The 27,774-nt window shown below is 35.4% G+C and overlaps 1 protein-coding gene across 2 annotated transcripts in view; it reads right to left on the minus strand.

Moving 5' to 3' along the window:
• Positions 1-27,774, minus strand: part of ATM (ATM serine/threonine kinase) — a 57,572-nt gene that overhangs the window by 25,038 nt on the left and 4,760 nt on the right. For both annotated transcript variants that reach the window (XM_064718047.1, XM_064718038.1), the window contains exons 6-38: positions 27,535-27,700; positions 27,018-27,256; positions 26,107-26,270; positions 25,703-25,872; positions 24,786-25,157; positions 24,068-24,262; positions 23,648-23,743; positions 22,926-23,151; positions 22,666-22,797; positions 21,839-21,964; positions 21,626-21,715; positions 20,521-20,689; positions 19,664-19,863; positions 19,034-19,116; positions 18,790-18,945; positions 18,250-18,325; positions 17,982-18,112; positions 17,505-17,625; positions 16,262-16,438; positions 15,318-15,487; positions 14,769-15,015; positions 14,076-14,194; positions 12,282-12,408; positions 10,861-11,060; positions 9,543-9,717; positions 7,851-8,015; positions 7,465-7,597; positions 5,501-5,596; positions 4,631-4,802; positions 4,111-4,252; positions 3,303-3,479; positions 2,771-2,939; positions 139-226 (exon numbers count right to left, since the gene is read on the minus strand). In XM_064718047.1, coding sequence (XP_064574117.1) covers positions 139-226; positions 2,771-2,939; positions 3,303-3,479; positions 4,111-4,252; positions 4,631-4,802; positions 5,501-5,596; positions 7,465-7,597; positions 7,851-8,015; positions 9,543-9,717; positions 10,861-11,060; positions 12,282-12,408; positions 14,076-14,194; positions 14,769-15,015; positions 15,318-15,487; positions 16,262-16,438; positions 17,505-17,625; positions 17,982-18,112; positions 18,250-18,325; positions 18,790-18,945; positions 19,034-19,116; positions 19,664-19,863; positions 20,521-20,689; positions 21,626-21,715; positions 21,839-21,964; positions 22,666-22,797; positions 22,926-23,151; positions 23,648-23,743; positions 24,068-24,262; positions 24,786-25,157; positions 25,703-25,872; positions 26,107-26,270; positions 27,018-27,256; positions 27,535-27,700 — 5,269 coding nt within the window. The remainder of the gene's footprint in view (positions 1-138; positions 227-2,770; positions 2,940-3,302; positions 3,480-4,110; positions 4,253-4,630; positions 4,803-5,500; positions 5,597-7,464; positions 7,598-7,850; positions 8,016-9,542; positions 9,718-10,860; positions 11,061-12,281; positions 12,409-14,075; positions 14,195-14,768; positions 15,016-15,317; positions 15,488-16,261; positions 16,439-17,504; positions 17,626-17,981; positions 18,113-18,249; positions 18,326-18,789; positions 18,946-19,033; positions 19,117-19,663; positions 19,864-20,520; positions 20,690-21,625; positions 21,716-21,838; positions 21,965-22,665; positions 22,798-22,925; positions 23,152-23,647; positions 23,744-24,067; positions 24,263-24,785; positions 25,158-25,702; positions 25,873-26,106; positions 26,271-27,017; positions 27,257-27,534; positions 27,701-27,774) is intronic.

The following is a 27,774-nucleotide window of genomic DNA, read 5'->3' on the forward strand; positions in this document are numbered from 1 at the left end:
AATGCAAGGTCACCACTATATCTTTTCTTTTAAGCAACATGTTCTCTACCGTGTTCCTTTTCTTTACTCTAGAGCACCAACAGATCTTTGAACAGTCACAATTCAATCAGGGCAATGTTTTGAAAAGCTTGGATTCACCTCTTTTGTCTTCTCAAGTAATCAACAACAGCAAGCATGGCTCGTCGAGATACTTTATCCAAACTTCTAGAATTATGGGTTTCTTGATCTGGGATGTATATTTCAAAGGAAAGAATATAATGAATTTTGTCATATCACATCCATTTACAAAATAAAAAGTAATTAATTTTCAGTCAAGAAAATAACTAAAAACTTCCTTGAATTGCATTTCCAAAATTAAATCAATAGTTTGTCACAAAATGTATTTCTTCTCCTTACATGATTTGTTAGTGAGATTATAGTAATTTGTACCACAATTTGATGAAATTATCTTGGTATTATTAGTTTATGGATTCTATTTCTTCTTATGGAATTCAGAGATGAACTAACATCATTGCAAAAAGCTCTGTAACAGACTTCTGCCATTAGGCTTCCACCATGTAAGTTATTCCTAAGTCAGAAAAATACTTCTTATTAAATTACTGTATTGCAGATTTTAGAGTGTGTATGGCTACACAGAACCCCATACTTTCCACATACAGACACATACTTTCAAACAATCTATGCTTCCATGTGTTGCTTCTGGACTAAAGAAATTAAAACCAGATGGCTACAGGTTGTAGCCAGGCTGTTCTGGTGATTGGGTTAATAATTTCTTCATTCCTCTGGTCATTTCAGAATCACCAATTACAAGAAGCAAGAAATAGGGAGCACACAAGCAAAGGTTTGATTACTACTACATTACAGTAAGGTGCAGAAGAAGCAATTTTCTCTAAAGAAAGCAAAAGCCACATTTAAAAAGTATCTGGGCATTTTTTGTGTTCCAACAAACAGAAATGAATGTGTTCAGAAGCATTTGACCCTCCCACATCTAACTGCTTGTTTTATTCCATTTGGATCCTGATGGATTGGAATGAAATTTATCTAGATTTTCTAGGAAGAGTTTTCTCCTTGTTTTCACAGGATAACAGATTCTCCTAGAGGATGACTAAAGTTTTTTGCTTCAAATACTGATGTTCAAGCACTCCAATTTTGGAATTAACATATCTTTGCTCTGTTGGCTACAGCACCTCCAGTTCATCATTGTCATACACTGAGCTGTGTGCTACTTCATGGTTTTGGGGGATTTTTTTGTTACCAGGACAGTTTTTCATCTGGAGAACTCCATTTAAAGCTTCTGCATGTCGTCCCCTTTTTTTCTTTATTTATTTTCCTTTTTATAAAATTTATTTTATTTTATTTTTATTGCTTCAATAAGATTCTCTGTGTAGAACTCCTTTTAGGAAAAATTTCTTCACAGAAGGGGTGATTAAACATTGGAATGACTTCTCAGGGGTTGGTGGAGTCACTGTCCCTGGAGCTGTGTAAGGAAAGACTGGATGTGGCACTCAGTGCAATGTGTAGTTGATGTGACAATGTTCAGTCACAGGTCAGACTCAATGATCTCAGAGGCCTTTTCCAAACTAAGTGATTGTGGTTCTGTGAATCACAGTGTTTGAAGGGGCCTCCATCATTTGCTGACTGGTATTGTTGAACTAACTGCAAGTTTCTAGAACTTTGAAAAATTCCTTCATATTTTTCTTGGAACATCTTGGAACACGCTGTACATCTGAGCATAAATTTGTGAGGTGTAGAAAGAGCTTGTTACCTGAATTCAAAAATATCAAAGAATACTGTTCCAGAATTTCAGTCCAGGCTAATGAGCATCCAAGAAAATATTTTAAAGTACACCTAGTATCATTAGGGTTATTTATACCACTCTTAGTAAAAACTGCAATACTAAGGGAAGGGTTCCCCTTCCTCTCTGGCAACCTGAAGCTGGCATGACTTGCCTGTAAAGAGACTGCAAGGCATTGTACAGACTCTTTTTTCCAATGATCTGTCACTGAACAAGGGAGTTAGAAGATATAGCACAGTAACTACTGCACAAAATACCACAAATCAAACCAAAAACCAAACCTACCCTAACCTGAAGTTACTGTGTTTATTTCAGCTCCTGAAAAAAAGTGCATGTACAATTCCCAGTGTCTAACAACAAAGATCTTCCTTTTACACAAATTTCTGCTAAATTCAACCACAATCTATTTGGAAAGGACATAAACAGCTTGTTTAAGTTGTGCTTTTCTTTAAAAATGACTTACTGCCTTTCTCATACTCTGGTGCAGTTCTTTGGGTTACAACTTCCTTTTATTTTGCTGGAATGGAGCAAGTCTTCTGAATGTATAAGAAGACCATTAAAAATATTAGGCAATACTTAAAGCAAGGGTTAATCTTCTCCAAGGGGAAAATTTAGGCGAAAATTGCTTTTTATTGCTCTTGTTTGAGTAATAGAGGAATTTACCTGCTCATCAGTCATTTTAAAAGACAGTCCATGACTCAGTCTTGCAGCACTTAACATTGGTTAACATCTAAATTTAGCAAGCACTAAACATCTAGTTATGGATAAAAAAATTAGTTAGACAGAAGATACTTCTTGGGTGCTGCCAATGAACAACTTCAAAATTATGGGCATCTCCATCAAAAAAGATCAGTTGGGCAGAAGCTTCTAAATTCTGCCTGCCTACAAGTGCACATCTTACATTTGATATCAGAAGATAGTTTTTTCACAACCAGAATTCCTCTTTTAGCTGAAACAAAACTATTATGGCATTACCTGAATCAGAATTTGGAGTACATCTACAGGATGAGGCAAATTTGCAACAGGCTGTAAAAAACTTCTGGATATGAAGTGACAAAAGATTTCTCCAAGATTCTTCTGAGTCATGAAGAAGGATATCATGAATCAGGTATGGAAGCAAAGTTTGGCACAAGTCTGTTTTCACCTAGAAAATAATAATATACAGCAGCTGCTAAGAAAGACAACCAAAAACCATTCCTTTCTCAGGTTACAACTCACAACTGCCCAAACAAACATTTAATGCTTGAGAAAGAATGCACAAACCACTCAACATGGTAGTGCTGGCATTCACTTAAAGCAGCCATATAAAGTTCTCATATGTTTGCAATTATCTCTCAAATGCTGTATTTTGAGAGTTTTTGAGATATTTTATGAGTACATACAATATATGATCACAAAGGCTCTGAATTATTTAATAGCAGAAATTACTATCTGCTATCAAGATGAGTAATCACATTTTTTGTGTATCATAGCACATATTCATGTAAAAATGTATGATTTAGCTCACCTCACACAGTGGCTTCATCAACTGGAGAACTTCATTTTTCACACCTCCACTGTCCAGGATTGAACTAGTTAGGTGCTTGATCCAGGTCTCATGGCTTTCCCCCAGAGGAACCCACAGGTTTGTGTCATCCAATCTTTCCAAAGGAGCCCCTGTATCATTAGCAGACACTACAAGAAACTACAAGAAAAATATACATATTGCAAATATAACAAAAATTCTATGGCATTTTAAAAAGCCATACTGCAATGCACACATTCAAACATACTAGCTATTACTGGTCCTTCAGGTGATTAACAATATCAGTTTTGTTCATGCAAATGTAAGGTTTTGCAAGGAAATCTGAAATTATTAAAATTAAAATTTTACTGGTGACATCAACAAGGTCACATTAAGCATCACAACTTATTTACAAATAAAAAGTTTGAAAATTAGGAAATGTCTGTTTATGTTTTTAATTATGCACTTTTTTTCTGATTTATTTTCCACCATTTTTTGCATCAAATAATACTGGAATCCTGAGAAAGTATTACACTATCCATTAGGTAACCAAAAATTGTCTTTCTAAATGAAAGCACACAGCTTTCTAATGTCAAAATAGTAATTTCTTACGTGAAGAGAAAGCTGCAACTGGTAAAACAGAAATGAGAAAAACATAAAAAAGCAATCAGATTTTCAATTATATTGATGCCAAATCTGGCATTTATCAAAGCCTATCTCAAACATCTTTTCAAATTCACTTTTTAAAAAAGATAGATATTTCTTTTTTTTCTACTCCACATGCCATGCATACGAGGTGTATCAGAAGTACCTTTTTCCTGGATGTTCTGAAAGGCTGTAGATAGATTAACATGGGATCAGCTTTACTTTTATAAACCTCCCAAAATTCATTGCCAGACTTGGTGGCTAATATATTCTTCAAACAGGAAACAGCAGCAGCTCTAACATCAATACTGAAAAAAGAACATACACAATATTGTTATCATTAATTTCATTCAGGTATTTGATTTTCAAAATCACCTTTGTAAGTACACAAGATAAGTAATTCCACCATCTATGGTGCTATTGCATATTTTTTTACAGAACAAAATGTGAGTACTTGCTCCACAGCACTGCTATCCTCTACAGCACAGAGGAGACTCTGGATTGCATCCTACTACAGAATTTCCAGGAAACATCTAAGATTGACTGGGTAAATAATCTGAGCCTTGGAGAAGCACATGGCTGGTGTTAAGAATGCTTTCAGGGAGTTATTCTGAGGTGATCTGAACAATGTACAACTTAATGGCTCCTATTTTGCTTTTGAGCTAACTAAATAAATAAGTACTCACCAATTATCTGTTAAAGCAGTGTTTATTTGAATTAACATTATGAAGACACACTGAAGTTTTCTATCTTCAAGTAAATCTGCTGCTCTTGAATCCAGTGCGTTCTCAGCCCGCTGAAGAGCAGTGGTGGAGAAATCCATGGGACCTATTTCTCCCAAGCAACTTCCAACAGCCTCTGCAAATGCATGTCATTTTATAGTCTTTCTGTAGTCTCAGGCATACTAAAACAAGGTGTCACCCTACTTTTAGAACTGAGACTGTTATGGGGTAAAAAGCAGCAAGCATTTATAAATAATCACTTAAGGAGCTTTATGATTAAAATTACATGTGAACAAATTTTGCAGCTTAAGACTCATAAATATTACAGTTATGCCTTATAACTGAATTTTCTAGTATGGTTCTGGATTTTCCAGCTTATATCAGATATGTCTTTTATGTTTGCTTCTGCCAGAAACTGGCAAATGGAAAAGGTCAGCATTACTCATTTTCAATGCCTAAAGGGTAGGGTAAATACAAACAAAAGCCTGTGTGAGCCCAAACATTTATTACTGCAAATTCAGTAAGAATTAATCTGCATTTTACATTAAAATGTGTATCAATGCTCATTTGCTCATTTGCTTTCCAGACAAAGTATTTTATCAAAACACACAACAACTGAAAAAAATCAAAAGTGACCTTGAAACTAATTTTTAACAAGGGATGTTAAATGTTCATTAGAAAAAATCCAAAATCTATTTCCCTGCTCTTCCCTTCATACTCTGCAGGTGTGTTGAAGTGGAAAGCACAGTGGGAAGTAACACTGAGAACAACCACAGTTTCAGTCTGGTGTTTGCAGTGACAGCCATAATTTACTTGTGGGTCCAATTAACTTACCCAGCACTGCTTTTTCTCCTGTATGGTTAACTGCCATCTTGGACAGCTGCAGTAAGTTCACCACCAGTTTCACTATTACAGAATCTTCTGGCTTTTCTATCATTCAGAAAGAAAAAATAGATGCCAAGCATGTCAGTATATTTGTAACGTGAAGTTATTAGAAGAAAATACTGCTTCAGTGTCTTTTGCCTACAAATGTCAATATGCATTATTAATGCTGAAGCAAGATGGTATTAAACAGTACATCAACTCAATTATTGATTTTTCTTATTCATCATGGCTTGGAAAAATGTCTGTGCATGTGAATCTCCAAACTAGAATGCACCTATATTATTATTTTCAGCGTTTTGATGCAAAAAATGAGAATTTAATACATGAAATATTAGCTTAAGTTGGTGTAAGAATGTTATTTGAAATAGTGAAGGCATACTATGTGGCTCCACTGACAGCCCTTAAGTTAATGTCATCATTCTGTTCTAAATCTGAGCCCAAGGAATACCTCAAAATGAAGCTTTCTGTCAGGAATTTTTAAGAATTTGATTAGCTTTCAGTTTACAAGCTAACTCTGCCAAATTATAAACTCTCAAGATGAGTATTTCCTTACATATTTGCTCCCTGCTGGAGGTCTTTTTTTAAAATAAACATTCCAAACAAAATGGTCTAGGAAAACATACGATGATTTGTCAGTGTAAGGAAGAAAAAAAAAACCCAAGAAAGCAGTACTTTTAAAAAAAGTACTGATTGGAGTACAAACCTGAAATCAGACTTTATGCTTACTTGATATTTTTAGAGAAATGAATACACAGAATAATAGACTTGTAAGTGCTTAACAGAATTTTATTATAAGGCAAAAGCCCCATTAAGCTTGCCAGCCCATCTCCAGCAAAGCAAGAGAATATACTTCTCAGGGTTTGCCTGAGCACATTTTCACACCTAATAATCTCTATAAAACATGTCCAACTCCTTTTAAGGTCAGTTATATAGTTATTCTTCATAGTAAGTATGTGCCACGGTGAATGTATTTTGAAGAAATTACATGGTTGCTCTTGTATAACTGCTCCCAGATTATTTAATCTGTTTTTGTACTGTGATAAAAGTGGTAAGCACTCCCTACTATGCTTCATCATTCCATTCACCAGTTCATACAGCTCTATCTATTCCTACTCAATCTCTTTTCCAATCTCACAAGGCTCTCCTCTGATGGAAGTTGTTCCACACAAGCTTGTTGCCCTTTCACTAACTCTGTTCAAAGAGAGTTATTTGTAAAATTGTAAATCTGGGGATGTGGGGGCCAAAATGCACTTGCACCATGGCCTCACAACATTACAATTCTTATCCAAATTTTAGTTTGTAATTATTTACAAATAATCACATCATCTTGTTTTATCTTCCTGTCATGCACCCAAGCTGATGAAGACTTTGTAGAGGAGAAAAGTGAAATGGTCTGGCACAATTATCTGAAAACCAAACTAGGAAGGAACTGGGTCTGGACTGCGGGCTGAAACACAATCTTGGCACATGTCTAAATTCAACTAAACTAAATCCTACTATTTGTTCTGAGAGTTTTACTTTCTAACATGCCTTTAATAAATTGAAGCTTTGTTTCATTTAAAAGAGTAGGGAGATTCATATACAAGAAAATGCATGAAGCAACCACAAATCAATGTACTTCTATATTGTCCTGGTCACTCACAACCATACATGACCCATGCCAAATGCCTGAAGGGGATTTTATCCTCTCTACCATGTAACATCTCATCTATTCATTTACGATTCACTTTGCTAAAGATATTTTTGATGTTGCGTGAATCATAAATGTCAATCTACTCTGTGTGTCAAATTATAATATGATTACATTGTTAATTATACAAAAAATATTTCCAAGTGAAATTAGAATAGGGTACATCACTAAACACCTAAAACCAGGTGGGAAAGAAATAAAACACATAATCAGACATCAGTACCCTGGAAAATTTTCAGGAGATCCTTCATCTGATCTTTATACTGTTCCAACTTTTTGCGTAGATCATACAGTCCTTCAAGCCGTGTCAAGGGCAGTGAATCACACACCCCAACTGAGAGAAAGTGATTAATTTCCTGCAAAACAACACAGCATTAAGCACATACAGCATACAAGTAAAGGCTTCAGGTAAAGAAGTGGCTCCAAGCAAGTTCACAATAAGGATGCGAAGTAAAAATGGAGACCTACAAGTATCTCCGTGGCTGAAACCAGCAATAAAAGAATCCATGTGTCTCATTTAAACTTAAACTATAGTAAGAAAATTTTTCTTCTGGGGAAAGTCTGCATTACAGAAAACATTATGTGAGATGTATTTTAAAATGTAATTACCTCCAAAAGAGAATATGGTCCTTTACTGTATTTTATTTTCTGTTGAGTTGCCCGCAAATCTTTAAAAGCAGGGTATTCAGGAAAAGGATCTAAGCACTTGATTGCATGGTACAGACATTCATTATCCTTATTTTCTATCACCAGGTATTTCAACAAGCCTAGGACCTGAACATAAAAAGTAAATGAAAACCAAAAAAGACAGAGGAACATTTTTGAGCTGTATTTCTTATTCAGGTTATAAAGTTTGTATTTCTCTAAGTTACATTAAACTAGTAAGATAATTTATTTACATTGTTAAAAGTTGTAAGATTGTTAGAGGCTTGGGGAAATCACAGATACATTCTAAAATGGTGGAGCATTTTTGCTCTTCCTCCTTCCAAACAGAAATCAAAGCTTTTACTATTCTAGCCTGCAGTTTGCTCTGTGTTTTGAGGAAGCCGATTTCAAATGCTGGCCAATATGATCTCTATGATATGCACAAAGATTTAACAACACACTGCACCCAAGCATTTCAGGAGTTATTCGGACTTGCCTGTTCTCACTAAAGTGCTGGTTATTTGGAATTTAGACAAACACCTATATATCATACCTTTCCACCCAAATCACTGAACTCTGGCAGAATTTGTATAATAACCTATCTACAACTTGAATAAATGCCAATGGGGTACCATACCTTCTTTGGAAAAACATTGTCTTTATGCTTTACTTAAAAATCAATGCAACTGGACATTAAATCCAAGCACCTTTGAGAAGTTTTAAATCTAAATTATGGGGGTTTTATTTGAAGACTTCTATTTACCTGAAAATTATCAACTACCCTCAATTCAATGCTAGAAGAAAAAATAAAAAAGAAGGAACTGAAAAGTGATCATTAGAGGGTGGGCATCCCTGCAGGAGTAGGACATGAGAGGGTTTCACATTTGACATCAGCTCCAATTCAGAGAAATTTCTGTCCTCCCCACTTTGTTCCTGCCCACGGATACCCTGACACGTGGCCTTTACAGATGTGCATGTGCAACTGTTTACACAGACACACTGTAAATCTGATCACAATCAGGAAGCTGTGAAACAAGACTGCCAGGTTATTTTCAGCTGGTTGGCACAGTGGAATCAGATTAAGCCAGAAGGCAACATGAGGACTGAAGTGCAACAGGCACACACACTCTTCTGACCTACAGCTACTAATTGTAAATCTCTGAATCCTCTTATATTTCCACCCCCAGCAGAATGAACATAAAAAGCAACACTAGAGGGGAAACAATGCTTGTCACACAACAGAAACTGCTTTGTTTCCCTTCTAAGACCTACGTGCTACATTTTTTAAAAATGATAATTTATTAAATAAATAGCTGAACTACTGAGATGTGTTCTCTGCACACATTTCCTTTTTGTCCTTTAGACACCTTGTACCAAAGGTCTTCATCATATTTCCCATTAAATCATCCACAGAGTTTTTAAAGTAGTTGCTTAGCTACTTGATGTGCTATTTGGCAAAACACAAGTACCAAAAGTGAAATTGCATTTCAAAAAACTAAAGGCATAGTATTACATCCAAAAAATAGTTTTTATATAAATCTCCAAAGCATAGGAAAAAGGAATTAAAATTGAACACAAGTACAGATAGAGCCTTAAGAACAGTGAACATGAACTGGAAAACTAACAGGTAAGGCATAAGCAGCACCACAAAACTACCTGTTCCTGAATCTGAGACTGGTCCATGGCAAAAGGTGTCAGGGTTCCCACAATGACACGCAGGTGGGAATCCAGAGCATCGCTGCAGCACGTAACTGCTGTGTGGCAAACGTGATGCAGCAGGTCACAGCACAGCGAGAAGCTGCGCAGGGAAACGTCCCTGATCACCACGGGTCTGCCACAGGAAACAAAGGGAATTAAAGAAATACAAACTGGCACTGTCTTGAGCATCAACATTTCATGCACCTTGGAATAATAAGGGAAAAATAATACAGTCAGGATGAATTCATTCTAAACTTTAAATTTATCAACTCAATGAATCAGCTTTAAAGACTTAGCTCAGGAAACACAAAGAAACAAAGTGAATTTGACCGATCACTTCAGAAAATGGAATAAAATCTTTTTAAAAGATAAATACCATAAAGAAAAAAAATCCCTAGAAGGGTTTTAGATTACTGCTTGTCAGGACAATCATGACAGAAGCAGAAAAAAATGGAAAACATGCAGTGTCAGCTTCAAATTCAGATCAGGTTCTCAGGGTTTTAGTGAGCTGAATTCTGAGGTCTCTCTGAAAGGAAGTGCTGCTCTCCAGTGCATCAGCAGCCCCCGTAATGCCATAATAATGGCATTTCCAATCCATACATCTCTTCAACATCTCAGGGTATGAAATGCTTCAAACCAGCCAAGGAATCAATTTATACATAAACTCAGAGACATGTGGGCCGATAACTGTCTGGGAAACCCCAAGATGAAGCTCAAGTAAGAAAGTATCCATAATCTTCTTATGCAAAAGATAAGAATCCCACTTAAATTTTAACCTGGTGAAGGACCAGTTTTCTCAGTCTGAAGGCAAGCTAAGAGAACATGTACAATTCTCACTTTGCTATAGGAACTTAGGGATGAGAATGTAAATGTCAACACTCATTAAATCAATAAGCACACTTTATTTGACATGGGCTTACTTTGCACTTAACCCCACATTTTTAATTTTTCTCCCATATGATTTAAATTCCTAAACACCCCATCATCAAAATCTCCTAACACTGCTTATTTTTGCAATTTGATAACCTACTACAGATACAAAACCTTCAATATAGCAAACATCTAAATACAAGGCTAGCACAAAACATTCTATATTTTAGTAAGAGTTCTATGTTTAAATTCTGAAATTATAAAAGAATAGCAATTTTGTTTTTAATTTTAGCAATTTATAATTAATTTTACAGGTTAATTACCATCTGCTAGCAATATCAGAATGTAAGGTTACAGGAGCAAGGGAGCACAGACAGGAAGAACTAGAGATAATGACTTTGTTTACCTGCTGTTGATGTGGTGAATCAGGGTGTAAATTACATCTCGGAGGACAAAAGCCCAGGCTCCTCCTAAACTGTCTTTGATCTCTTTGAGTAACAGACCAACAAACAGGTGATAAATTATAAGAACTCTGTGTCTCTTATACATGTTTTTTGTTTCTGAAGCATGCTTACAAAGAGCTAGAAGGATTTTCTGGAATGAATCCTGAAAGTGAATAAAATACCAGCACAAAAAATTATTCATAACGTCAATAGAGATATCAAGAAAAAACTTTAAAAACTTAAAACCTAACATGGGCAAAATAGCTTCAGTATTTTTATTGCTTTAAACAAACAAAAGACCTACAGGGAAACCAATTCCCCAAACAGGACTATAAGCCATATACCTCTTCATTTTCCTTTCTTTATTCCCCCCACATGAGATATGCTATGCCCATTTTTCAGAAAGCCAAACAACGATGGCAATGTCTATCAACAGAGAAACATCAATTAAAAACCATGAAAGCATCAGGTAAGAATTCAACTTGTATTTTTTCAAACATAATGTTCATGTGTGCAAGATGCACAATTTCACAGGACACAGCACTGCAGGCTGCAACTGTTAAAACTGTGAACTTATAAAACACTAGGCAGGTAGTGTAACATTTAAAAAAAACTTACTCCACTGGCTGGCAATATTAACTTTTACACTCAAAAGATTTAGATAAAACTTGGTTTAGAAATTTTTTTTCCTATTTTTAGATTATTTATAGGTAGGCAAAGGAAGTTGTTGACAATATATGGAATAAAACAGTATAACTTTAAACAGATACATTTCTAAGGAACAAACTTAGAAGACAGTAAAATATTTATGATGTATTGCAAGGCTGTAGAATATCCTATGTCTTCATATTTTACTTAAACAAATGAAAATCAAATGTCAAAAAATATCCCTCAGTGTAAAATTTTCACACTGCCAGTAAAAGTAAGTAAATTTTATATTTTATTTGTAGGCTGTATTTAGTTACAAGTATAATGATTTTAGAACATTCTTCAAACACGTGACAAATATGCCATGTTCTAAACTGTGACTGCTACACAGAGATTTTAAAATAAAAACCTTTAAAATAATCTACTCTACTTTATATGTATTATATAATGAATATAATTACATAATTTACATCGTTATATAAGACATTTTACATACATAATAAAATAATTAATGAAGTAATATAATTATATAGTACACAACTCAGTCCCTGAATTTAGGACATCTTCCACTTCAAGAGGCAAACAAATGAATAGAAAAGGGTCTAGGGCTGGTTTTTTGATTCACATAGAAATGATGAAAATGTCTAATTTAACTAAAGGGTAGCCATAACAGAAATTTTGCATTCTATAGGAAATAAATTCATAATTTTCTTACATCATACATCATCATACTTACAGGGCTTTTAGAAAGAACTGCTATAATACTTTTTAATTTGCTTTTATGACAGTTGCTAATATAGTCCAAGGTTGCTTTAATCACATAAGATGGAAAATGAGGAGGATTAGGAGCAGGATCCAGTTCTCTAAATGAATAAAAAAGAAATTTATATTTTTCTTCTCAAAAGTCAAACCACTTGTATTTAATATAGTAAGTCTTGATGAATAAACACATTAATTCCTAGAAAACACCTGCTTTCAATAAGAAGCATCAAAAGCATCCAGAAAAGTGACATGCATCTTATTTTGTATCTGCTTCTTGTTTCTCTATGGTAGCTTTCAAAACTGTACTTTCTAAACATTCTTTTACTTTTTTTTTTTTTTTGAGAGATGATATTGTTAAAAACCCACACATTTGTCTCATCTAAGGTACTTAGCACAAAAATCTAATTACAATTCATGGCTAAATCGTCTGCATTATGTAATTGTGGGAACAATTTGGTTGAGGAAAAACAAGGGAGTGAAATTTTCTGGGACCTCAAGAAGAAAAGAAATGCATCATGGTAGTAATAAAGGCACATAACCTAAGTTTCACCACTCTTTTTCTTACCATTTCCTTCTTAAAAAGAGCTTTGTTTACAAGCAGACACCACAGTTTGTTAATAAACTCACTGCAAAAAAATTCTTTGAAGAGTTTTTAAATTCTCAGCTATTTAACTTTTGGCAGATTTTCCAAGAAATGCTTTGGACTCTTTCAACTAACTATTTTTACAATAAAGGTATCTTCTTCAAGAACTTTACAAATTGCAACGTTTTTCCAAAAAGTTTGTATCTGAACATAAAAATCTGGAAAACTATTTATGCAAATATGGATATTTTAGGACAAAAACAAAGACAGAAAAGGTAATAAACATGAAGATATTTCTGGCACTAGGCTATTTCTATTAATTAGGAATTTGTTTATTTGGCATTGCCTAACTGATCTCCTTACCAAAGACAAGCGCAGCCACTGCCAGAACCACTAAGAAACAGTTCACTTTCCCTCTCTGTGAATTCAAGTTTTTAAAAACCATTAAATCACTTTAATTTATAGACTAGAATCTGACCAATTTTACAGAGGGCAGTCCATCTAGGTTTCAACTTATGTCAATTGGCAGTGCCATAACAGTCCAGCTCATCACCACACAACAGCACTCCCAGGCGCACTGTTCATTCCTTCCGTTGCCTGGAGTATTATGGGGAAGCTATGATATTTTCTGAAAAATCCCTTTGCCAGGATTTGTCTCCTGAGCAGCTGAGAGGCCTCAGAGGAAAAGAAAAACAATAATTATCTGCTGTGGAATGCAACAGGTGCATCTTTGATTGGTCCATGTTGGTTGTTTCTAATTAATGGCCAATCACAGTCAGCTGGCTTGGACTCTGAGAATCACGAGCTTTTGTTATCATTCCATTTCTTTCCTTGCTAGCCTTCTGATGAAATCCTTTCTTTTATTCTTTTAGCATAGTTTTAGTAGATCATTATCTTTTAACATAATAAAAAAATAAATCAGCCTTCTGAAACATGGAGTCAAGATTCTCCTGGAACCCCTGTGAACACCACAACTGGTGACCTTGAGTGAAGAAAAATTCCACATTACAGAGCTTCTCATCCTGACCTTGGGGAGCAACTACCTGAGGAGGTATGATTTATCACTACTAGTAACAATAAACCCTCTCAGCTTCAGGGTTACCTCTTCTTATGCTTGAAGGGCACATTTTAATGCACAATGTTAGACAAACACACTCAGCATTTAGAAAATCTGCAAGTACACACCTTATGTATTTAGTTAGATGACACCCTTCTTCAACCGTGGTACCAGCTGGTTCATGTAAAGTCATCAACAGTTCAACCACAATCTCTGGCAAGTTACTATGAGATAAATTGTCCATTTGCTACAAGAAGAAAAATAGCATTTTAATTAGAAAAATGTATTTCAGCCAGAATTATTTCTTTGGCTTCTGAGAAAGCTTACTTGTCTAGATTCCCTACTTGTTCCATCATCCATGACATATAATTCATTCATAAATTAAGCCTGGTTAAGCTTCTCTATGGTTGCAACAGGTAGAACAATCTGCTTTCCTACAGTATATAGAAAAAAAAAGTTTCATTTTACTACTTGTTCTGAACAAAGAGTCTGCCTCTGGAGAAGATGACTCATCATAAAGCATTAACAAAATATTTTAAGAGGAAAATGTGACAGATATACAACAGAGAAACTCAGGGCTGTACAATGAATGGAAAAAAAATTATTGCATTATGAAAAAAATTATGCTTCAGTCAACTTTCTGCCTTAAAGTTTCTATTGAACAGCTCCTTGAAATCCTTGGGATAAAAATTCATCCAGTTTGTATTTAATAAAATATTACTTTTGCACCTATAAATTTGAACTATTTACATAATATATACATTATTCTTTCTGGTCTGTTAAACACCATAAAACTCAACTTACATATTTTAAATGGATACCTGTTTTCCTAAGCAGTTTTCATCCATAAGCATGTCATAGACTTTAGAAGCCATTTCTCTTTGCTCTGCTACTTCACTCCTTTCATGGCTTTGGCAGACAAAGTATGGGAGGATATTGACAAGTAACTTTGGAAAGCAGTCTGCCAGAACTTCTCTCCAGTCCTTCTCAATCTTGTTGGCAAGTGATTTCACGTCTTCAAACTGACTTCTAATCACCAGGTGTGGAACCAAAACTTTGTAACAAGACCTACATGTAGTAAATACATTTCCAAAATGTCCTTAAATTACTTTTTAAAAAATACCATTTCTCTACTGTATAACTAAGCTTCCAATCATTGTTTAGCTACTGCTACACATACACACACAAAAAAAAGAAAAACCTTACCTGCATAAATATAATACACACGATGCTTGGAATACACTTCAAATGTTCTCAATACATCACCTTACAACAAAATCCTGATGCATTGCTACATTCAGCAACTTGAGACCCTGTATCATAATTGTACATAAAATCTAAATAATCCTGTCATCATATAGCAAACTCACCTGTAGAACTCCTCAAGGCTAGTATAGTTCAGAAGAACATAAGGAAAAGCAGACAGGCTATATCCAGTATCATTGATTTTCAGCCACTCCATCACCAAATAGTCTAAATGTGATGTCATGAAGTCTTCTATACTTTTATAGCCAAAAATGTCAGACACTTTTTTCAAAACCTGAAATGCATGAATTAAGAATGCAAAGGTAACATAGAGAGTAGATGGTATTATGGCAAACTGACAATGTTACACCTCCATGTGTACCCTCCAGCCTTTAAATGAATATCTGTGTAACTAAGCCCCTCTTTAGCATAAGTCATTTTATTATTTGTATTGCCATATCTCAGGAGATCCTGGAGCGCAATCCAGGAACTACGACTAACCCATATGAGTAAAGAAAGGATGGCCAGTACTCATTTTGCAGGGTACAGACTGTGTGCAAAAACATGAAGCAAGAAGTGAATAGAAAGAAAGGATGAAAGGAACATGTGCACTTAAAAAATGCCTGGTATGAAAGGCAGATGTATAAGCAGCAATCATTTCAGTACACTCTTGTGAACTTCAAAATAGAATTCCACAAGACACATACCATCTTCCAATACACTGCATTTATTTTACATATTTTCCATATAAGAAAACTTGCTTCCTCTGGGTAGAATGATTTTTTAAAATGAGATCTGCAATATTCAGCATATAAAAATCTATTTGTATTTCAGATCTGTGCTTTCAAATCATACAAGATTGGCCATTACAATTGCCTTTCATGATTTTATTATTTCTATGTAAGTCATTAAATATAAAGACAAATTAATTCAGTAATGTAAGTAACATATTAGTTATACCTTTACAATATTTAACAAATTTCAATACTGAGCAAAACATCTGGTAGTCTTCTAATTTTACCCTAACCTTAATTTATGACCTAAATATCAAATGAGATATCAGACTTGCCTTTTTCACAAGGTGAGGCTCTAATCCATTCTCTTTCACAGACTGGCAAATAGCAAACAAAGCTTGCTTTTCACAGACTGGGCTGCAGCACAGAACCATGGTTATAAGCATCAGCAAAACTGCTTTTGCATTGCTCTGTTTGTCCAAAAGACCTTCAGGACTTGCATCACCCCTGACCTACAATAAGAAATCATGAAGACCATGAGCAAATATTCTGTTAAAGTAATCTCCTAGTTAATAAATCAGCATAAATAATGTAAAATTAAGGGCACTGACATAAATACTGCTGAACAAGTCAAGTCTCCTTTTTTAACTCCTTGAGGCACATAGGGAAGAACTGCCTTGCTATTTAAATGCAGCTCTCCCCCTATTAAGGCATTGTGTTGACAAGTGATAAGTTTAAATAAAACTTACAAGAAACTGCAGTGAAAGGAGAAAAGCTAACAGACACCACCAAGCTGAGGGGACAGAACAAGGACCCAAAGCAACAAAGAAATCAGATGATGACAAAGAGCTGGAGGTGACAGTACAGAGGGATGAAAAAGGTGACAGAGAGAGGAGGCCTCAGCAGCAAGGCCACAGCAGACAAAGGGAAGAGAGATGACATGCAGGTAGGTAACAGCATGACAGAAAAAGAGGGAAAATTATGAACTAGACAACTTTACATGGTAGCAAGGAAGGGGGAAAACTGAAAGACACTAGAAGAAAAATTAAGAAATTTTACAGCACTGCATCACACTGTTGTATTTCCAGTCACTGCACCAAAGTGTAACTTTTCCTTCACTTCAAGCTTCTTCTGAATAGCTCAAATTTTGAAGCAAATCTCAGTTTTGTGCTCTTCAAACCACTGGAAACATGATCTTTCTGAAATTTCAAATCTGGTTTTATACTGTGTAAGCATATTATTTAATTTACACTGGTCCTTACTCATTTTTATATGTTTTCTAGATTATTGGGGCTACATTTTTCTGCAATTCCTAAGTGTTACAGCACTGAACCTGCCAACAACAAATAGTATGATAAAGAAGTCTAAAACACACAGTTTACAAATTTACAAACTTCTAATGTGAGCAAAACTGTGAGTGACTGGATACGAACTGACTATCACTTTGTTTCACGAGCTCAGATCACGAGAAGTCCAGAAGAATTAGTATTTTCAGAAAACTAAACATGATGATGCTAAAGGTAATTTTATTTAAAACATCCAAACTAGGCAAAAACTAATGACTAGATGTTGGTATACCAGATTGCTCATTCCTTCCTGAACTTTGAGGTATGCATTCTCAAAAGCCTTTTGCTGAAGCTTCAGAGGAAGAGGTCTTGACATTCCAGAAGAATCTCTCTGTTTCACATCTTGAAACAAACTTTAAAAAAAAAGAACAATAATTATAAGCATAACACCACAAAATTGCTGTATATTGTGCATACCAGTAAGATTCTGATTTTCTAAATATAATTATTTTTGTCTCAATTGCCTTATATAGATTTTTCTTTATTTTCTTATAGAGCAGCTTCTCTTTCTGTATCGATCTCCCACATTATAGAATAATTGAAATGCAAAGTTGGAACACTTCAACAAAATTTGATAGGCTTTTATATTCTGACAAGACTGCAGTTCCAGAGGTATTGAAAAGAGCAGCTATGCAGTAGCAGAAGTGACATCCAGTTAAGTGAAATTAAGCATTAATCCTCCAAACAGAAAAAATATCTATATTATCACCTGTTAATTGACTTTGCAGCAAGAATTCGAACTTTATGGTGACTGTCTGCAAGGAAATGTGGGAAAGCATCACTCACAGGGAGATCTTCATTTTTCACATCAAGGATTGCCCACTTGCAATGAGGATCCACCTGAAGAAAATTAATATTGTGATTCAAAATGTACAGAAGATACACTGTAATATGCAAAACATATTTACACACTGTTTTTAAGTACATCTTAAATAAATATTTGGTATGCTAATGAATGTCAGAAAATCTGCGATTACCTCAAGCAGGGTTTTCATGCAATTTAAAAGGGCCACTCTTACTGATGCCGTGCAGTTCCCTCCTTGAGATAAATGCCTAAAACAAGGAATACTCAATTAACAGAAAAAGTTGTCCACAATTTTGAGAAACAGTCCAGCAAGATAGTTTCTGCTGCTCACAGTTGACTCTTTTGTGCTCAATGGGCATGTCTGGGAGGATTTGACATTTTTATTGGTAACTGCAGACAGTATTCTTTTTGGGTTGCTGAAGTTCAGCCCTTGTCGTAATTACTGATACAACTCAGCATAGAATCAGTCCTTGTTTATATACAGCAGGCAGCGTAGTGTTTATTATTCTGGTACCATCTTAAGGATTAATTTTTTGCTACAAATATAGCATGACACAGAAAATCTGAGAAGTTAAATGCTACACAAAAACAAGACCAAAAAAAAAAACCAAGCAAGACACAGACAGCACTACAGTCTTTTTACTGATAGCAAAGACAAAAACTAAAAATCTAAAATTTTATGTCCAACAGACTCCTGCATTAAGTAACATACCAGAAGCCTTCAACAACTTTCAAAAACTGTCCTTTGGCATTCCCTGCCTCTTCAGCGGGTTCTTTGAACTGGGCCAACCCTGCTGCTATAGGGAGCAAATTATTTAGGATTACTTTACAAACTTCTTGATCTCGACGATACAAAGAACACACAGGACTGTAAACAAAGAAAGAAAAAATATGTTGAAAAAGCCACCAAATCCCCTGAAATAGATGTAAAACATGCTGAACAGTTTCCTTCTTACGAAAGAGGCTTAAGAAGCATCTCAACATCAACTGCAGGCAAGAGGTGTTCTTCAGTAGGGAGCTCCTTCAACAGGATCAAGTACTGTGGAATAAAAAACTGGAATGGAATAAAAAGCCCAAACAAAACTAAAATGATGAACAGTACTTGGAAGAATAAGTAGTCAAAAAGAAAAATTAGGAACTTTTTTGTTAAGTCTTACACAAAACCATGCAGGAAGACACCTATCATCAGCAACTGCATGCTTGACTGGTCATCTTTTCATGCAAACACCGTTACACAGCAATACAGATCATCAAACTTTTAGTTCTGGCAGTAAAAAAAAAAATGTGCCTTTGTAAACTAAGCCACAGATATTATTCTACTGCAGAGACTATTTCTACTTCTTTAACAAATAACTAGTTATAAAGGCAAGATATATCTTTTTCTCAACTCTTCGTTTTCTGGCTTACAAATTTAAACTGCTGTTTTCCTGACTTCCACACACTTCAAAACACCAAATGGAGCCATTTTAAGTCTTCCCAGGGGACTGATGACAGGAGAAAGACAATGTGCAATCGAGAAGACTATGCAAATTTAGTAACAGCACAATTACAGAAGTGGGTCTGCTGTAAAAGCCCCTGAGACTCACCATGTGCAGATGCAGGGGCTTAGTGCTGTCAAAGACACTGCCCTCAGTCAGCATCAACAGCCTCCTCCGAACATCGCAGGCGCGGAAGCTCAGGGTCTGAACTCGGACCGTGGTCGCACAAATACATAAGAACCTCACAATTTCAAGGAGAAGTAAATCCTGCTTTGTCAACTGCTTTTCAGCTAATGGGCTCAAAGCACCTGGAAGTAAGATTTTCATGTAAGAAATCCTTCTCCAAAGGCAATAGAAGAGGTGGTAACATTTTTAAGTCTTTGCAAAACTAATATAAATTCTCAAAAAAGATAGAGTACAAGCAACCTTTGTGTTCATTTGTTATTGAGCAGATAGGGCATTTTAAGAAAGAATTTAAAACAAAAGGTAACATCAGTACTTGTAGCTCCTAACAGAAATAAACAGACAGATTTATGCTCCTGTCCCTCTGAAGGTCCAGCTATAGTGTCAAGAGTTATTGATCAGGAGAAGGAAAAAAGTTAAATAGGGCTATTTATAAGATAAAGAAGCACAATCTAATGAGAGATAAGCATTTTATAGACACATTTTCTAGTCTTTTCTATGCCAAAACTTCTGTCTGACTCTGAAAAACTTAGTGTCTCTTCTTGCCTTATTTGATTTATAAAATTAAAAATAAATTACTCCTTCTAAATGAGCATGAACACTTCATTAACATCTTTAAAGCATTGATGAAAATTATAACCGCTTAGAAAGTACCGACTTCAACCACTACCTGCTTCAACTACTAATAATGCAGCATGATTTTGAACCTTTGTAAGTTTCAAGCAAAGAGACATCTGTAAAAACAAGCTTTTGGAAGTAGTTTGGAGGTAGAAAATACTTGCCCGTTACAGTTTGCATGTCACCAGATTCATTTGTATCACTGATGTCAGTCACTGAATGATCATCAAACAAACCATCAGATGCCAGGTTATCTACTTCCATAATACTCTCCTCAGGATCATTCCTGAGATCCACTTCTCCCAGTACACTTGGCTTTCCAGTAACTGTCATCTGACAAAAACACCACAGCCTTTTACAGTTGCTTTTTAGGGACAGAAGAAACACCACAGACATAGCACAAGGAGAGACACTGCAGTTTTCCAGTGAACTAGAGCAGGTGAAGACAGTAAGGGTGACTCAGAATTGATTAATTACATCCTTTGTGATAAATCTGTTTTCTGTACACTGTCTGAACTATTCTCTTTAGGATAGAAGCCTCCTCAGATAGATACTCATCTCTGCATTCTAGATTCTGCCAAGGGACAGTGTTAGTTTTTAAAAAAACAGTTCTCTCTGTAAGACTCACCAACTTCTCACCATACTTCATAATTAGAAAGAAATGAAAAGGAGGCATGTGACTTTCTGAGGGCAAATTAATTACTGCTTTCCCTACCTGATGGCAAGTTAACACATGGCAAAACCCCCAGCTCTTCCTCATCTGAAAAGCAGGAATTTGCCTACCTAGACCTGACTACAGAACCATGTGCCAAAGAGAAATTTTAAGTATTGTGCAATGATGTGTACACTTCCACTTTTCCCAGTGGGAAAGGAGTCATTTACAGTAAAATTTAATACATGATAAACACAAAAAACCCTTTACAAGTGCATTAACATTAACTATCTAGTGGTATAGAATTCTTTTGTATACACCTCTACTGCAAGAAAGTATTAAAAACATGAAAAACAGCATAAATTTGTTTTTTAATGTGAGCTGGAATGTTCACCTTGATCAAATGTTATTCATCTGCTCTTCTTTTTACCCTAAGCATGTGTTCAAATGCTAAACAGGAATGTTTCTGTTTAGAATTTTCTATAAAACTCATGTATTTCAATTTTATTTTTTTCAGTAATATGAACCTTGTTTGATTTGCCTCCAGATTACTGTGCTGTAAAAACAATCCCCTCACAGAAGAGCACTGCATTCAGTAACAGACAGAATGTACTTACCAGATTCTGGCAAATATCTATCAGATCATTCATAAATTTTGATGTTAACAAACGCAGGAATATATTAGACAGCATCTTATTAGCACTGTTCTGTAAGGAAGCAAGAGGTACAGATAGCCTAATTAATTATTTGCAGGAATTAAAGGTATGATATACTCAATTTCCTGATCTCATTAATAAAGAAAGAAATTTAAAGTCCTTTATAAACTTTACCTTGGTACAATTGCACAAACATTTTGTACACTGCATTATCAAGGTCCTCAGGGTGTTGATCTGGGTATCTTCATTTAGTTTGTTTTTAGACAGGGAAATGCTTTCTCCAGCATAATGAATGAGAGACTAGCAAAAATACAACATGGTTAGAAAACCCCAGTGAAATGCCCTTTTACACTGGCACCTACACAGTACACACATTATCACAAAAGGAAAGGGTTCTCATTCACACATTCTCATTCATACAGCTTTGATATTCATAGTGTGCGTCAATGAACACAATTTTTTTTTCTGTGATTTTTGTTGTGCTCATTTTGCTCAAGTAGCGACAAAAACATGCTTGAAATCATCACAAAAGAAAAATACAGCACTTCTCCATTAAGTGTAAGTTTTGGGTTTCTGTATTTAAGCCAGGAACCACCTTTTAATAATAAAAATAATAGCAATAGCGGTCTTCATACTGGTTTGAACCACCAAATTATCGTAAATTCCCGAATAAAAGACCTACAAATAAAAGGACTTGCTCTCCTATAATTAGTCCTTTGTCTACATGTCCATGACTTCCATTTTTTGGAAAGTTGTGACTCAGAAATGTATCAATATTTAGAATAATCTCCACTGCAAAACTCATGAGCTGGTGTACTGACAGAATTTCAGTGATTCCTCTCTTTCAGCAGCAGAAACTTCCTTAAACCTCTCTAAGCTGCCTTTTTCTGAGGAGACACCTGTGCTCTAAAAATGTGCCAATACAAACAGAATTTTATGAAGTAGTTAATATTCAATGCTTTATTTAATTTTTAATAGGTCCCAAATGCATTAGGGCTTACCTTAGCTTTCTGGAACAGCTCTGACTTACAGGCATCCTCCTCTTTAAAAATGCCAGTGTAGCAATAGCAGCCCAGAACGCCAGCCAAGAGACTGACACATCGGACAAGGTGCTCAGCAGCAACAACCTTGGACTAAATCAAATACAGAGTATCAATACCAGCAGTTCATCACCACAAAATACAGACTCCATCCGCTTTGCCTTGGAAATAGATTGTTTGGGAGCACAAATGTAAGGATGTAACAACAATTTCTAACTTACCTTAGGACCACAACTGCTTAAAAGCTTTTCTGACATTGCTAAAAGACAGTTCTCCAGTGTTTCCCTAAGATTTTGGTTGATGACAAGTCTTGAACCAGTCACATTTTTATCTGTAACATTTACTCCAAAGTTAGTGAAAATATCCATTTCATCAAATGTAGTCTGCAGGTACAGCTCTTCAACATCAGAAAAATTATTTTCTTCTTTCACTTGCACATGTTGCTCACTTGAAGAAGAGACACAGTTTTTACTTTAGCAGCCAGTATGTAACTTAAAAGTATTAAATACTATTATTTAATAAATACAGGAAATATACAAAGCAAAATAAAATATTTTATCTTTTTGTGCTTCTGAACCTGGTTGACCAAGTCATTTCTGACATGACTTTCACTGTGGAATGGACAATACCATTCCAGCTCTAACTGAACTGTAAGGAAACATGAAGCCTGCACACAGATCATGCCTTCTCCTGAAGTTATGGAGCAGCATGTGCTTTGTGTCAGGGTCCCTGACCTCAGCCTACTTGACAGCTGAAGCAGACATCCACAAAGCCCCTGAAACTAGTATTTTTAACTTCTAGTAGGTAAGTCTTATATTGCCTCAGAACAAGTTACACACATTTTAGTCTTATTAAGAGGAAACTGGATATAGTCCAAAGCATTGATGAGAGATGCAGCAGCATTCCTAGCTTAAGTACCTGTAATGATTAATTTAAAACATACCATTTAGCATCATTTTGGAAAAAGACCATGGAGGCTCTGCAGTTCTTCATTGTAAGGCTCACAAGAATTTTTTGTAATACAAGATGAGGAAAATCACTGTAAGAAAGAAAATGTTTTCACATTTTCTTGCAATCAGACAAGCTCTTGGGATTTGTGAAGCACACACAAACACTGACCAAATTAACAGGGTATCTTCAATGAATTTTAAGTTTCCACTGAAGATTTCTATTGCATAGATCACATATCTGCCATGATATGGACAGATAACCAAATTATATCCCCAGAATGACATTCTACCTACATACTCTGCTTAAGCTTTAATATAACAGAATTCTGCATTAATATAATACGCTTTTCTCTGCAAAATTTTTTGTGTTACAGGGTGAGCTTACATGTAAAATTATGCCACAAAAACTTTACCTGAGGAGCACAGGAGGCAACTCTGCACATTCTTCTATTTCTTCCTCCAAGCAGCTGGACAGAAGCCATTTCATTATTGCCTCCCTTAACACAGAACCCAGATTCCTTTCAGAACTGTTGTGTTCCATTCCTATGTCCAAATTTTCTGGCACTGAATAGGCAGACATCACTAATGATAAACAACATACAGCAGAACTGCAACAAAAATGGAACAGGGGATCTGTGAGAAACCATGTGGTATTTGTTGATCAGCACTCTAAAGCAAAGTGAGTATTTCTGCATGCACAGGAAGCATCAAGTACATAAGCAAGTTAAAAAGCATGGACACTGGTCAACTCCTTCATTAAAATCTTTGCATTTTCATTTCTCTTGGCTATTACAGACATTTCCTACCTATCTAAAAGACTAAGAGTACTTATTTCAGAATAAAAATAGAGCAGAAAACATGCTTCTTAACTTCAAAAAAATCAACATTTGTCTGTCAGATCTTTAAATTTTTTGTCCATTTAAAATTTTAGTATATTCCAAATGTGAAGATGATTGCCTCTTCTGCCTCTGCTTTCAGTCTTTTTACATATTTATGATCATTTCAACTGCTTAGAACACAAATGTGTGCAATTCTTAAACAGAAATACAGTCACAACAACAATAATATTGAGTAACACAGTAAAGAGGAATGTGAATCAGACACAAGACACTATCCTAGATTCCATTTTACCTTGAAGGTTTGCATGCAGGTCCTGAAAATATCTTCCAGAGCTCTTTATCTGTTACAACAAGGTTCCCTTGAATCATAGCTCCAAGCAGCCCAAAGCTCTCCACCTCAATTTGCTGAAGGCTAACACTGCGAATGGTCAGAGTCCAGATCTTTGCCCAGGTTCTCTGGAGCTCCAACTTGTGGGTGCTTTTCAAATCAGTTTTCTGGTTTTGACACAAAGCCACCTCTGTGAGACACTTCAGCACGTAGGGGGTCCTTTCTCCTCGGCGCTGCTGAGGCAGTAACTGGTGAAGGACACTGAGTAAGGCAGGCAGCTCACTGCTAGGAATACTCATGGGATACTTGGATATTAGCTGACTTGTAATCTGTAACCTTGAAAACACAAAGTGAAGCAATTAATACCAAATATAGAGAAATTTGCACTTTCAGAAATAAATTAACAAACAAACAAAGCCTTCTTCAATTGCCATTTTTCATTTACATTTTACAGTATTAAGGTGATTTGTTTACTATCAAAAGTTGAAGATCCAGTATTTCTACCATTTTCACTTGTAAAGAGTCATCTAGCCTCACTATCACTAACAGTTTCTTACAGTTCTGAGGTCCCTCATGGCAAACAAAATATCACTCAATCAAGGTCCAAGGTAAGAAGCCAGGCCTTGGAACAGTTTTCAGAACAGGTATTACAGAAAACTGTGTGAACTAGACCAAAATGGCCAAACTCTTAATGGTTACTGTACCATGACACAGCCAGCTTAGAGCAACGTTCCAAATGCTCTGACATTCTAATTTCAGTGCTTAGATATATAATCACAGCATGTCCAGACACCCAACTTAAATGCACAACATATTCAGGAGAACATGAAATGTAAAAAGATGTCTGGAGTGATACTTTTTTCATGTGAAGATGTTATTACCAAGGTATGACATCAGAATCCTTCTGGGATCTCTGCATGTTGTCTCGAATGACCCCCCAGCCAAGCTCAATCCTCCTGCGCTTGTTTGGCGCCGTGTCCTCGCTCGGCTCTCTTTGTGACACAGCATAGGACTGGGTAATTTCCAGGACTTTGGTATCCTCTGTAAAAACCTTTCATAAAGAGAAATTAAAAAGTATGCAAATTAAGGAAAAAAAAGCAGCAGTATTTACAAGTAAACTGAAATACTTACAGGCTAACAAGAAACACAAGTGAAATACAGTATAATACATTTCTAAACTGTACAGAATTAACAAAACACAACACATCACAGACAAAAGTTAGGAATACTTCAGCAAAGCATACAGCTCAGTATAGTCAATCACGTACTCAAATAAAAATGTTACCTGATGACAAATATCAGCCATTAACTCAATTAAATTTTCCTTTACAGCAATATTACGAGAGCCTGAAGAATACTTCCCTCTGCTACTGATGATATTTATTTCATTCACCAGCAGATCATAGAGGTTATGTAAGATGCTTTGCCACTTTGTTAAGTCATATGCACCTGTACATGCAAAAACAATTAAAAGATAGCATGTATCACCCACTCGATACAATACATAAACCTACCTAGACAATGCAAAATACAGACAAAATCTGAGTAAGGCAAACAAAGCTCACCAAGTGCAGGCTTGAAAAGCAAATTCTATACTTTAGAACGAATAAAGTAAAAAGAGGAAAAGTTAAGAGAGAACTTAATCAGCATACAGAAATAATTAGGGTAGGAATTAAGTTTCTAATAAACAAGTCCTCATCTAACTGGAAAGAATACAGTTAAAGGTAATGGATAGATTTGTACAAAGCATAAAAAAACTACGCTAGACTTAAAATAGACCACAACAAACATAATTACTGAGTTATATTCTCTGACCAGTTTTACAGTGTAAGTCAGACTCAATTAACAGTAGTAATTTCTGGGTTTAAATAGATTTGGTAAGACACCAATACAAACCCAATCTAAATTATTATTTCCTATCCCCAAAGACTTAGTATTTTCATTTAACAATTAAAACTGCCTTTTGATTAAAAGATGCCTCAACCTTTAAAGGACTTAACACAATTAATACGGTCTTAGTGGATACAATTTGAAAACTCCTTTTCACTTTCACTCAGTATTAACCCATAGCATAAAACTACTGAAAAATAATCATCACTACCATTAATGTTTCCAAGACTCAGCATCAAAATTCAGAGTTGGCATAATTTAAACAACCACATGCAGAAAAAAAAAAATTTAAGCTTTTCATTGTACCTCTTCCCTGAGTTTTTGCACCCTTTGGATGATGAATATGAACTTGGAGACGAAATAACTCAATTATTGATTCTTTCAGGGAATCCTTTGGTCTATACTGAGTCCATATGTAAAGCACTGTAGGCAAAATTTCTTCGCCTACTTTGCAAATCTGTATGCGACAGTTGTCAGCAAACTTGTTGCAGAAGATATTCATTGCTCCAACAATATGATCCAGGCCTGCAGTATTCTTCTCCTGCCTGTAACACAAACCTAACACTCAAACTTCCAAGAGAAATAATCTTATTTATTTTCATAAGTATTGTTTAAATGCAAATTCTAGCAAGTAACAACATTCAGAACAGTATTTGCTTAATAAATGTAGAAGCCGTTCATATTTTACAGAAGTTCCTTAATTGACATTCAAAGACAGAAGAAAATATATCTGAAGAAGTATTACCTGTTATTACTCAAGTCTAATCCCAAGTACTCAATATAAGTTATTTTCTAGCGTACAAAAGGAGCACTTGCAACATACCTTGCAGACTGCATTGCTTTTGAAAAGAAGACAAGCATGTCAGAACACAACCCATCAGTTTGGAAGCAGTACCCTCTTGTAAGTGTGTGAATTATCCTAGCCACTAATACTCTATTAATGCTTCCAGAAGGTTTGAGGTATAAATGGCCATACCGGGTCAGCAACTCTGCAAATGTATTAAAAAAGAATGCAGATAAGTGTAAACATACATATTACAGAGGATTACATTAAAAAATATTG

Source organism: Zonotrichia leucophrys, chromosome 1, assembly GCF_028769735.1.
Source record: "Zonotrichia leucophrys gambelii isolate GWCS_2022_RI chromosome 1, RI_Zleu_2.0, whole genome shotgun sequence".
NCBI lineage: Eukaryota > Metazoa > Chordata > Aves > Passeriformes > Passerellidae > Zonotrichia > Zonotrichia leucophrys.